The sequence below is a fragment of the Bos mutus genome, chromosome 6, assembly GCF_027580195.1.
Source record: "Bos mutus isolate GX-2022 chromosome 6, NWIPB_WYAK_1.1, whole genome shotgun sequence".
Taxonomy (NCBI): Eukaryota; Metazoa; Chordata; class Mammalia; order Artiodactyla; family Bovidae; genus Bos; species Bos mutus.
In genome coordinates, this window is record NC_091622.1 from 2,422,912 (window position 1) to 2,436,093 (window position 13,182).

The window sequence follows — 13,182 nt, forward strand, 5'->3', positions numbered from 1 at the left end:
TATCGTGCATCGAACCTGGACTGACAACTCATTTCTTACATGATATTTTACATGTTTCAATGTCATTCTCCCAAATCTTCCCACCCTCTCCCTCTCCCACAGAGTCCATAAGACTGTTCTATACATCAGTGTCTCTTTTGCTGTCTCTAAAATTAGTTTCATATATTGCTTTAGAAAAAAATTTTTTAATTTGAAAAAAAATTCTGGGGAATTTTGAAAGACACAGAGGGATTATAATCCATAACTGGTAACAACAGTTTTCTTAAATTCTTCATTTTAATTCCTTAAAATTCCATCCTCTCTGGAAACTCTTGTCAGGACCTCCGCCCACAATTTTCCTGAATCTCAAGTGTTCAGATCATTTTCTCTAATTGAATCTCTTTATTTTCCACCAATATTGTAAGCTGACTTGAACTATTCTTATTGCTGAATGACTTTCATATTTACTTTTCCTTTTTGATCTGTCCTGTTCTTTTCTGCCAATATTGAATCCTGAATTTCTACTGGTGAGGTATGTGGGAGTGGCATCCATGGTAGCTTGGGGGTGTGGGGGTAACAGGCAGTGAGGAGAAGCTAGCTTCCACCAGCTCATCACCTCCAGGTCTCCACTACCCTCCAGCCGCTGAGCGGTGCTTCTGCTAAATCTGCACTGTGAAGCACACAGAACTGCTCTTGCCTAGATAATATGGAAATGGCAGTGCCTAAACTCTTTCATGTTCATGACTTTGCTGCTTGAAACAAGCGCTAATTGTAAATTATCACACACTCTGGAACAGAAGCAGCTCGGAAGACTCTAACTACACAGCAGAAAGTCAGAGAGGTCAGTAGAGGTTTTCTGTAGATGGCTCTCTTAAAGCTGAAACTTAAAGAATGTACAGGTAAAGAATCCACCTGCCAAGCAGGAGATTCGGATTTGATCCCTAAGTCAGGGAGATCCCCTGGAGAAGGAAATAGCAACCCACTCCAGTATTACTGCCTGGGAAATCCCATGGAGAGAGGAGTCTGGCGGGTTACAGTCCTTGGGATCTCAAAAAGTTGGACATGACTTAACGTCTAAACAACAACAAGCAGTTAGTTAGGAATACAGACAGGAAAATTCATTTCAAAAAAAGAATTAGAGATCAACAGAGCATTTGACTAGACCATAGTGAGACAGGAAGGAAGGGGACAGGACACAACCGTTCAGAAGAATGGGATACCACGAAAACTGGTTAGAACATACTGGGTCCAAGACGACAGAAGATTCAACTTCCAGTAGACCTTGAGTCTCATGATATGCTCACTGTGATACGTTAGCATTATACCCAACAGCACCATGACTGTTCCAAGGTCAACCATGCAAGGCCAAAAACCGGGCAGTGCGCCTTCTCCAAGATAATTAGCATATCCTTCCTGCTTGTTAGCCTGTAAAATTACCCAGCCCATGAAAACTAACCACCCTCACACCTCAGGACTGCTCTCATCTTGAGACCACCCAGAAAGGGGGAGGCCCTGGGGCCACTTCTTGCCTTCTGAGATGGCCCACACTCTATGGAATATGTATTTGCCTGAATAAACCTACTTTCAGTTTACTATGGCTCTTGAATTCTTTCCTGTGTGACACCAAGGACCTTCACTTGGTGGCCATCCTAGGACTCACCTGAGACCTGGGACAGGACCATCTCACACTCCATTTTCCCTATAACAGTAGGAGCAAAAAGGACTGGGTGAAAGTAAAGAGTATGGATGGGAGGGCACCAGAGATATGAGTAGACATTGGGTCATAAAGAGACTTGTGCACTAGGTTAGAAGAACTTAATTTCTCATCTGAAGCCAAAGGAAATATTTGTATCTTCTTTATGGTAAAATCATAAACTTGGCTGTTATCTCCATTAAACATATTTATACAATTGTCAAGGCAGCATAATAAAAATCCCATGTTAATTTACCCTTGAGTTACCTAGCACAAGATTAGAGATGAACAAATAATTTTTTTTGTCTGGCTTCATATATTTCAATGAAACAGAAAAGCATACCATGCTTGTTATTATTTTGGAAAAAACATCCCTTTATCTTGCCAATTTTCTCCAAAATACACCAATATGTTTGTTTGAAATATATTTTCCTATATGAATGCTGAAAATAAACACCTCAAATTAAATAGAAACTCTGAGGAACACACCAAGTGTTTCTGACACAAACTCTTCTCTTTTCCAACAACAATTTTGTCCTCAAAATCATGGCTACTCCATGTGATATTTTTTGGATACACTATCTTAGCTTGCAATTTTAATCATGATATCTTGTGGTCATTGAGAAATATTATACTTTTTGGGAAAGGTTTAGTTTTGCCTTACCTCAAGGGAAGAGGCATTCTCACTTTAATAAGTAAACAAAGGGTCCTTAGATATGAAAGGAGAGCATAGATGCTGGTTATTAATGCACTTCGACATAAGTAAGAGCTCTTGTCTCTCTCTGATGCTTATATTTTTGTATCTGGACTTCTAAGAGTCTAAATGCTCTAGCAGGGTTAATTACGTTGGAAATCACATTTGGTGTCTTGGAGTTCTCCACAAGATTGTGCCTAAGAATGGATTAAAAGTTTAATTCTTTATTTGTGAATTATAAGCCCAAGTCAGTGAAAATGAGGGAAAAAGGAAGTGAAACCAGGAAAGATGCAAATCAAGAAGAGATGTTTTACAACACAGGCTCAAGCTTCACAAGCTGCTTTATTGGCATACAGGTGGCTCATAACTTGTGTTCAGCAGTACAAGGCACTTTGTTGGAAAGGCTACAGAAAGATCCACACCTTGAAGGAAGGGAAAGAAGGTGACTTATCCATTTTCACTGTTTTGTGTTACATTTCTCATGGGAAAAGATTCACCCCACAAGTGGCTTAGCTTCTTTCATCTGACTAACCACTCCAGAAGCCATGCTCCACAAACACCAGTTTGGTATTTCACACAAGTCTGGCATTAGAATCATGATTCTACAAAGGATTGCAACGTCAAAAAAAAAAAAAAAAAAAGAAAGAAAGAAAAAGAAAGTGGTAAAGGAACCTGCAAAGATGTGTGAGCTTTTTGTGAAACAAGAAATGGTGCACTGGAGGAATCTAGGTAGGGAGACATACACCTATATGATTTCATACAGAAAGTGTGTAAGTCACAATTTATGTGGCAAGATCATATTTTGAAAGGTTATGTTTTCTATGCATTTCTTGCCTGATTTTCTCACACAGATACCCTGATGGTTATTTTTCAGTCCTGGCACTCTTTAAGGCAGAAAACAAAGATTCAGATATAAACATTGAAGGCAATTTTCATCCAAATTCCAGGAAACTAAACTTGGAAGTATGTAGATTAATAAAAGTCTTTTTTTTTTTTTTCAGGAACTAATACAGAACAAATTTGACTCATTATTAGATCTATTTCTTTTACTTTAAACTTTGTGTTCTGTTGCTTTTGCTATAAGTTACTCACTAAAGTGATGTTGCCTACAGCTTATAGTGTACATAATGGAAACCCAGACTTTCAAATCTGAAGTTAAACTTTGTTTAGGTCACAGGAAATATCCTGACCATGCCCACCTGTGAATGGCTTCAGGAAAGAAGAAATTAACATATCCCCTTAGGAATCTGGCTTACAGAAAATATTTGCAAAGCTTATTGCCTGTTTTACCTTCCCTCCTTCCCTCCCTCTCCTTACTCCATAAGAGCACCTAACACCCAAACCTGGACCATAGGTTTCTTTGAGACAGTAGTCTGCCATCTTATTGGCCTGCTGGCTTTCCTATTAAAGTGGCTATTCCTTGTCCCACAACTCTTCTCTTGATTTACTGTCCTGTTATGCCTAGAGCAGTAGGAGCTTGGACTCAGTATAATACCATCAAATCAGGCACTGTGCAACCTAACCCTGCCGGTTTCATAGATGCTGGCTGAAGATGGGAAACCACAGTTGACCCAGCAAGTAACATCAGTTCCCTTTTTGCATCAGTTCCAAGTGCTGTGGAGGTGATGCAGAGAAGCCCAAGTAGAAGTTTCTCATGTGGTGGGTGTGCATCACGCTGAGGAAACCCCCAGATTATATGAGGGCTGCTATCACATCTGACCAGTCCCTGTCCTGTGGAAGATGTTCTCTTTATTATCTTGGCCAGGAAACAAATCTCCCATCCAGCTGAAAGATAGAAAACTATCTATCTTCCAAAGCTCATATCTGTGCTAATATGCTTGAAAAAAGAATCTGTAACAAAGCAACAAAAACTTTTAATGCTTCTTGCTCAAATGTGGAGAATAAAGAAAGCCATGACAAACCATATCTCAGCAAAGAGCAGAAAGTTTAGTTTGGAAGAAAAGCCCATTTGGCTACAAATATTCTCTAGGTCAGGATTTTTGTTGTTATAATGTAAGGATTTAATAAAACCGGTATTTATCCCTTGGAGAAGGTAATGGCAGCCCACTCCAGTACTCCTGTCTGGAAAATCCCATGGACGGAGGAGCCTGGTAGGCTGCAGTCCATGAGGTCGCTGAGAGTCGGACACAACTGAGCGATTTCACTTTCACTTTTCACTTTCATGCATTGGAGAAGGAAATGGCAACGCACTCCAGTGTTCTTGCCTGGAGAATCCCAGGGACGGCGGAGCCTGGTGGGCTGCCATCTATGGGGTCGCACAGAGTCAGACACGACTGAAGCGACTTAGCAGCAGCAGCAGCAGTATTTATCCCTCAACTGTATCAAAAAATTAGAGAAAGTAAAAGGAGTTATTATCTTGCTACCAAACTCCATACACACATACAAAATTACTATTTAAATCCGATGAAATATTGCTAAATTTGTACTTCCAAGTAACTGGTAAGTGTTGTGGGTTTTAAAATAATCCAACTGTTGAATCTTGTATAGATATGAAAAAAATAACTAGTGTAAAAAAATGTCATATCCTGTGTATTATCTTCTAAAAACACTGTTGTTGTTAAGTCACTCAGTCATGTTCAACTCTTTGTGACCCATGGACTGCAGCATGCCAGGCTTCCCTGTTCATCATCAACTCCTGGAGTTTGCTCAAACTCATGTATCATTGAGTCAATGATACCATCCAAACATCCCATCCTTCACCGCCCCCTTCTCCTCTGCCCTAAAAAAAGGTGGACTTCCTCAAACAAGTAAATAAATGCCAACTTTATCAAGATGTAAAATACCACCTGCACATTTAATGTCTTGGACTTTGACTAAATCTTTGACTAATTTGTGGAAATAGAAGAGTATTTCTAAGGCAATTTTATGTAAAAAAAGTCTTATTGGTTAAATCTTGGGTATCTACTGATTTTCTTTGATTCTAAGACCCAGTTTTTCTGTAAGAGTCAGTGAGAAAATATCATATGCCTAAAATCAAATATCTTTGCTTCTAGTCACAAGGTTCAGCAAAAGAAAAAGCAGCAGTTGGTCCGTGGGTCTCTACTCTTTCAGTACAGCTATAACTAAGTTCTCAGCACATGGAACTGGAGAATCAGGCCTACAATCTGACCTCTTGGAAACAGCCATTCAGTGTCCAGAGGACTGGGAAAGCCAGCACTGTTTTCCATGCCATTGGCACATGAACCCAGAAACCATGAGTCTATATCATGACTTTTTATAATAAAGTGCAGACACTGGCCCAGAGCAAACATGTCATATGGGCTTCAGGTTTCCTTGATATCTGTGGCCTCATCATTTCTTGTTCTTTGCTGACATCCATGAATTCATCTTGCAAGTGGTTGCCCCATGATTTTATTCTCTGTCCCCAGTCCCTCCTCAGAAAGTAAATGCAGGAAACATTTTATATATATATTTCTGTGAAGGTGTAAATCACTGACAAGTTTTAGCATGCCAACCCTAGTATGGTGCATTGTTACCTAAATAGAAATTTAAACCAAGCATCAGTCAACAAGTAGCAAAATTTGAGAGGAAAAAAATGAGAACTGACTTTTTATTGAACTCTTCATATGACCTGTGTTATTTCAAATAGTGAATTAGCTGTGTTGACTCCTGCCATCCTCATAATACTTCTAGGAGGGAGGTACTGAAACCATACTCTCCTTAAATGGGACTGGAACCCAGCTACACCTCTTATTGGGAATTGCTCCCATGATCCCTCACTAAGGAGAGGACTCTAACGCACTATGTTTTGATTGAAACTACCTGCCTGGTCTTAGGACTTTCTGACACACAGTTTCTTTGTCTACATGCAGAAAGAATTCAGTGAGAGGCAAACCAACAGGCAAAGAGTGAGGTTATTAGCCTAGGAAGCTTGTGAGAGATACAAGAGGCAGGAAAGGAAGTGCAACCATTGAGAACAAAGAGGGCTCAGTTCAGTTCAGTCATTCAGTCATGTCCGACTCTGTGACCTCAAGAATCGGAGCACACAAGGCCTCCCTGTCCATCACCAACTCTGGAGTTTACTCAAACTCATGTCCATGAAGTTGGTGATGCCATCCAGCCATCTCATCCTCTGTCGTCCCCTTTTCCTCCTGCCCTCAATCCCTCCCAGCATCAAGGTCTTTTCCAATGAGTCATCTCTTCACATGAGGTGGCCAAAGTATTGGAGTTTCAGCTTTAGCATCAATCCTTCCAATGAACACACAAGACTGATCTCCTTTAGAATGGACAGGCTGGATCTCCTTCAGTCCAAGGGACTCACAAGTGTCTTCTTCAACACCACAATTCAAAAGCATCAATTCTTCGGCACTCAGCTTTCTTCACAGTCCAACTCTCACATCCATACATGACCACTGGAAAAACCATAGCCTTGACTAGATAGACCTTTGTTGGCAAAGTAATGTCTCTGCTTTTCAATATGCTATCTACGTTGGTCATAACTTTCCTTCCAAGGAGCAAGCGTCTTTTAATTTCATGGCTGCAATCACCATCTGCAGTGATTTTGGAGCCCAAAAAAATAAAGTCTGACACTGTTTCCCTATCTATTTCCCATGAAGTGATGGGACCAGATGCCATGATCTTAGTTTTCTGAATATTGAGCTTTAGGCCAACTTTTTCACTCTCCTTTTTCACTTTCATCAAGAGGCTTTTTAGTTCCTCTTTATTTTCTGCCATAAGGGTGGTGTCATCTGTACATCTGAGGTTTTTGCTATTTCTCTGGTAATCTTGATTCCAGCTTGTGTATCTTCTAGCCCAGGATTTCTCATGATGTACCCTGCATATAAGTTAAATAAGCAGAGTCACAATATACATGTACTTGATGTACTTGACATACTCCTTTTCCTTTTTGGAACTAGTCTGTTATTCCATGCCCAGTTCTAACTGTTGCTTCCTGACCTGCATATAAGTTTCTCAAGAGGCAGGTCAGGTGGTCTGGTATGCCCACCTCTTTCAGAATTTTCCACAGTTTATTGTGATCCACACAGTCAAAGGCTTTGCCATAGTTGATAAAGCAGAAATAGATGTTTTTCTGGAACTCTCTTGCTTTTTCCATGATCCAGAAGATGTTTGCAATTTGACCTCTGGTTCCTTTGCCTTTTCTAAAACCATCTTGAACATCAGGAAGTTCACGGTTCACGTATTGCTGAAGCCTGGCTTAGAGAATTTTGAGCATTACTTTACTAGCGAGTGAGATGAGTGCAATTGTACAGTAGTGTGAGCATTTTTTGGCATTGCCTTTCTTTGGGATTGGAATGAAAACTGACCTTTTCTAGTCCTGTGGCCACTGCTGAGTTTTCCAAATTTGTTGGCATATTGAATGCAGCACTTTCAAGCATCATCTTTCAGGATTTGAAATAGCTCAACTGGAATTTCATCATCTCCACTAGCTTTGTTCGTAGTGATGCTTTCTCAGGCCCACTTGACTTCCCTTTCCAGGATGTCTGGCTTTAGGTGAGTGGTCAGAGCCTCATGATTACCTGTGTAGTGAAGATCTTTTTATACAGTTCTTCTGTGTATTCTTGCCACCTATTCTTGATATCTTCTGCTTCTGGTAGGTCCATACCATTTCTGTCCTTTATCGAGCCCATCTTTGCATGAAGTGTTCCCTTGGTATCTCTAATTTTCTTGAAGAGATCTCTAGTCTTTCCCATTCTGTTGTTTTCCTCTATTTCTTTGCATTGATCACTGAGGAAGGCTTTCTTACCTCTCCTTGCTATTCTTTGGAACTCTGCATTCAGATGCTTATATCTTTCCTTTTCTCCTTTGCTTTTCACTTCTCTTCTTTTCACAGTTATTTGTAAGGCCTCCCCAGACAGCCATTTTGCTTTTTTGCATTTCATTTTCTTTGAGATGGTGTTGATCCCTTTCTCCTCTACAATGTCACAAACCTCCATCCATAGTTCATCAGGCACTCTATCAGATCTAGTCCCTTAAACCTATTTCTCATTTCCACTGTATAATCATAAGGGATTTGATTTAGGTCATACCTGAATGATCTAGTGGTTTTCCCTACTTTCTTCAATTTAAGTCTGAATTTGGCAATAAAGAGTTCATGATCTGAGACATAGTCAGCTCCCAGTCTTGTTTTTGCTGACTGTTTAGAGCTTCTCCATCTTTGGCTGCAAAGAATATAATCAATCTGATTTCGGTGTTGACCATCTGGTGATGTCCACGTGTAGAGTCTTCTCTTGTGTTGTTGGAAGAGGGTGTTTGTTATGACCAGTGCATTCCCTTGGCAAAACTCTATTAGCCTTTGCCCTGTTTCATTCCATATTCCAAGGCCAACTTTGCCTGTTACCCCAGGTGTTTCTTGACTTCCTACTTTTGCATTCCAGTCCCCTATAATGAAAAGGACATCTTTTTTGGGTGTTAGTTCTAAAAGGTCTTGTAGATCTTCATAGAACCTTTCAACTTCAGCTTCTTCAGTGTTACTGGTTGGGGCATAGGCTTGGGTTACCGTGATATTGAATGGTTTGCCTTGGAAATGAACAGAGATCAATCTGTTGTTTTTGAGATTGCGTCTCAGTACTGCATTTCAAACTGTTTTGTTGACCATGATGATTACTCCATTTCTTCAATGGGATTCCTGCCCACAGTAGTAGATATAATGGTCATCTGAGTTAAATTCACCCATTCCAGTCCAAAAACTGGGAGGGAAGGAGACCACCTTCTTCCTCATTTTGGGGCAGACATTAAGGCTTACATCATTAGTTCCTCTTTCGACCCTGTGTGGTCTAACCAGGACATTCATGGCTCTATTTATTTATTTATTTTAGATCGGAGGATAATTGATTGATGGTTTTGTACTGGTTCCCAACATACAACAATGTGAATTGGCCATAAGTTTTCAAATGTCCCCTCCCTCTTGAATCTCCCCCATAACCCCCATCACATCTCACCCCTCTGGATTGTCACAGAGCACCCAGTCCAGCTCCCTGCACTACATATGGCACTATTTAAGTCATATGTACATTAGCAAAAGGATGTTGACCTATACTAAGAATGGTAATTCATCTCTGGTTTCACTGTAATGTCCCTTTTCTAACCCTTTCACCTATATTCCTGTCTTGCTTACTTCAAGGACCATTAACTCCCTGACTTCATGTAACAAGATTCAGACCCCATATCTATTGTCTTGTACTTTAGATTGTTGCTAGGTTTCACTGGATTCTTTTCTGGAGTGGTCATCAGCTTACAACAATCTCCAAAACTCCCTTAAAATTCCTTTTCTGTCTTTAACCCCCTAGTGGGATTTCTAAACTGTTTAATTACCCTGCTGCTGTTGCTGCTGCTAAGTCGCTTCAGTCGTGTCCAACTCTGTGTGACCCCATAGACTGCAGCCTACCAGGCTCCCCCATCCCTGGGATTCTCCAGGCAAGAACACTGGAGTGGGTTGCCATTTCCTTCTCCAATGCATGAAAGTGGAAAGTGAAAGTGAAGTCGCTCAGTTATGTCTGACTCTTAGCGACCCCATGGACTGCAGCCTACCAGGCTTCTCTATCCATGGGATTTTCCAGGCAAGATTACTGGAGTGGGGTGCCATTGCCTTCTCCCTTAATTACCCTACTTTATCTCTATAGATATTTACATTTTCAAGTAGATATAATTCACATACGAGGAAACCCTGGTGCAGGGTTTTAAGCAGCGAAATTAAGCAATTTGTTCAAGATTCTTTCCACAGTTAATGTCTACACTAGAATTTGATTCCACTTTCCTCAGCATCTGCATATGCAAACACTACAGTACACTGAATCTAGGAAGCCAAGAGAAAAAAAAAAAAAAGAAAATAAGTTTTTGGGCTTTCCAGAAATCATGTCATGTAAGCACCACATTGTCTGTTCTTAATGCCAGCCCAACCAATCTTGTGGGAGTATGTGAATGTTTCTGTGTTCATTATAGCAAATGCCAGAAGCCTGTCTTCACATTCCTTGATTATATTGATGATCACCCAGAAGAATTGACAGGCACCAAGGTGTCAATACACAGTTCTACAATAAAGTTTTCCTGCCTTATTAACATGTACTAAATTTAGCTGGAGAATAATTGGATTCAATTATGAAAGGCATTTACAGATTGAAAGTCATTATTTTTGTTCTCTTGTTGGCAGCGATTCCCTCCAGGAATCATTCTCCCACTTTCTCAAAAATTATTTTCCCATTATTTAGCTGCACTTGGTACAGAATGGAAGATTGTTCTAAAATCAGCAGTGAAAAAGCCCCCAAAAGAATGCACAACAGCATTGCAAAAGAATAGGCTGTGCTATTTGTATTATTTCTATCACACTTGTTTTCTAAAAACAAACAAACAAACAAAAAAACTGCTATATATATTTCTGAAACAAAATATGTGTGCTTACTGAGTGAGTAGTTCTTAGAATGTGCCAATATTGTGAAATTTGTTTAAAAACATTATTAAAATAATTTAACTGAGTATAAATAATGTAAGTCATAATCAAAATTTAAACTTGAAGCCTCTAGATATGTTTTCACCATTTTTTAGCTAGAAGTGAAGGCACTAGAAAAATAATGCATATGTACCATAGCTTTCTTATCCATTCATCTGCTGATGGACATCTAGGTTGCTTCCATGTCCTGGCTATTATAAACAGTGCTGCGATGAACATTGGGGTACACTTGTCTCTTTCCCTTCTGGTTTCCTCAGTGTGTATGCCCAGCAGTGGGATTGCTGGATCATAAGGCAGTTCTATTTCCAGTTTTTTAAGGAATCTCCACACTGTTCTCCATAGTGGCTGTACTAGTTTGCATTCCCACCAACAGTGTAAGAGAGTTCCCTTTTCTCCACACCCTCTCCAGCATTTATTGCTTGTAGACTTTTGGATCGCAGCCATTCTGACTGGCGTGAGATGATACCTCATAGTGGTTTTGATTTGCATTTCTCTGATAATGAGTGATGTTGAGCATCTTTTCATGTGTTTGTTAGCCATCTGTATGTCTTCTTTGGAGAAATGTCTATTTAGTTCTTTGGCCCATTTTTTGATTGGGTCATTTATTTTTCTGGAATTGAGCTGTAGGAGTTGCTTGTATATTTTTGAGATTAGTTGTTTGTCCGTTGCTTCATTTGCAATTATTTTCCCCCATTCTGAAGGCTGTCTTTTCACCTTGCTAAGAGTTTCCTTTGATGTGAGAAGCTTTTAAGGTTATTTAGGTCCCATTTGTTTATTTTTGCTTTTATTTCCAATATTCTGGGAGGTGGGTCATAGAGGATCCTGCTGTGATATATGTCAGAGAGTGTTTTGCCTATGTTCTCCTCTAGGAGTTTTATAGTTTCTGGTCTTACGTTTAGATCTTTAATCCATTTTGAGTTTATTTTTGTGTATGGTGTTAGAAAGTGTTCTAGTTTCAATCTTTTACAAGTGGTTGACCAGTTTTCCCAGCACCACTTGTTAAAGAGATTGTCTTTAATCCATTGTATATTCTTGCCTCCTTTGTCAAAGATAAGGTGTCCATATGTGCGTGGATTTATCTCAATGGAGTATTCCTCAGCCATTAAAAAGAATACATTTGAATCAGTTCTAATGAGGTGGATGAAACTGGAGCCTATTATACAGAGTGAAGTAAGCCAGAAGGAAAAACACCAATACAGTATACTAACGCATATATATGGAATTTAGAAAGATGGTAACAATAACCCTGTGTACGAGACAGCAAAAGAGACACTGATGTATAGAACAGTCTTATGGACTCTGAGGGAGAGGGAGAGGGTGGGAAGATTTGGGAGAATAGCATTGAAACATGTAAAATGTCATGTATGAAACGAGATGCCAGTCCAGGTTCGATGCACGATACTGGATGCTTGGGGCTAGTGCACTGGGACGACCCAGAGGGAGGGTATGGGGAGGGAGGAGGGAGGAGGGTTCAGGATGGGGAACACATGTATACCTGTGGTGGATTCATTTTGATATTTGGCAAAACTAATACAATTATGTAAAGTTTAAGAATGAAATAAAATTTTAAAAAATAAATAAAAAATAAAATAAAATTGCACCTAACAAAAAAAAAAAGAAAGAAAAATAATGCAAATAAATAAAAAGGTAATATTGTACAGATCAGATCAGATGAGATCAGTTGCTCAGTCGTGTCCAACTCTTTGCGACCCCATGAATCGCAGTACGCCAGGCCTCCCTGTCCATCACCAGCTCCCGGAGTTCACTGAGACTCACGTCCATCGAGTCAGTGATGCCATCCAGCCATCTCATCCTCTGTCGTCCCCTTCTCCTCTTGCCCCCAATACCTCCCAGCATCAGAGTCTTTTCCAATGAGTCAATTCTTCGCATGAGGTGGCCAAAGTACTGGAGTTTCAGCTTTAGCATCATTCCTTCCCAAGAAATCCCAGGGCTGATCTCCTTCAGAATGGACTGGCTGGATCTCCTTGCAGTCCAAGGGACTCTCAAGAGTCTTCTGCAACACCACAGTTCAAAAGCGTCAATTCTTCCGTGCTCAGCCTTCTTCACAGTCCAACTCTCACATCCATACATGACCACAGGAAAAACCATAGCCCTGACTAGACGGACCTTTGTTGGCAAAGTAATGTCTCTGCTTTTGAATATGCTATCTAGGTTGGTCATAACTTTCCTTCCAAGGAGTAAGCGTCTTTTAATTTCATGGCTGCAGTCACCATCTGTAGTGATTTTGGAGCCAAAAAAAACAAAGTCTGACACTGTTTCCACTGTTTCCCCATCTATTTACCATGAAGTGATGGGAACAGATGCCATGATCTTCGTTTTCTGAATGTTGAACTTTAAGCCAAATTTTTGACTCTCACTTTCACTTTCATC

The 13,182-nt window shown here is 40.1% G+C and overlaps 1 protein-coding gene across 1 annotated transcript in view; it reads right to left on the minus strand.

Moving 5' to 3' along the window:
• The window catches only part of LOC138988257 (craniofacial development protein 2-like), a gene marked incomplete at its 5' end in the record, with an annotated part of 52,385 nt that overhangs the window by 25,256 nt on the left and 13,947 nt on the right, over window positions 1–13,182 (minus strand). The window contains 1 exon segment of the mRNA XM_070372895.1: window positions 1,223–1,404. Within this exon segment, the coding sequence (XP_070228996.1) occupies window positions 1,223–1,404 (182 nt within the window).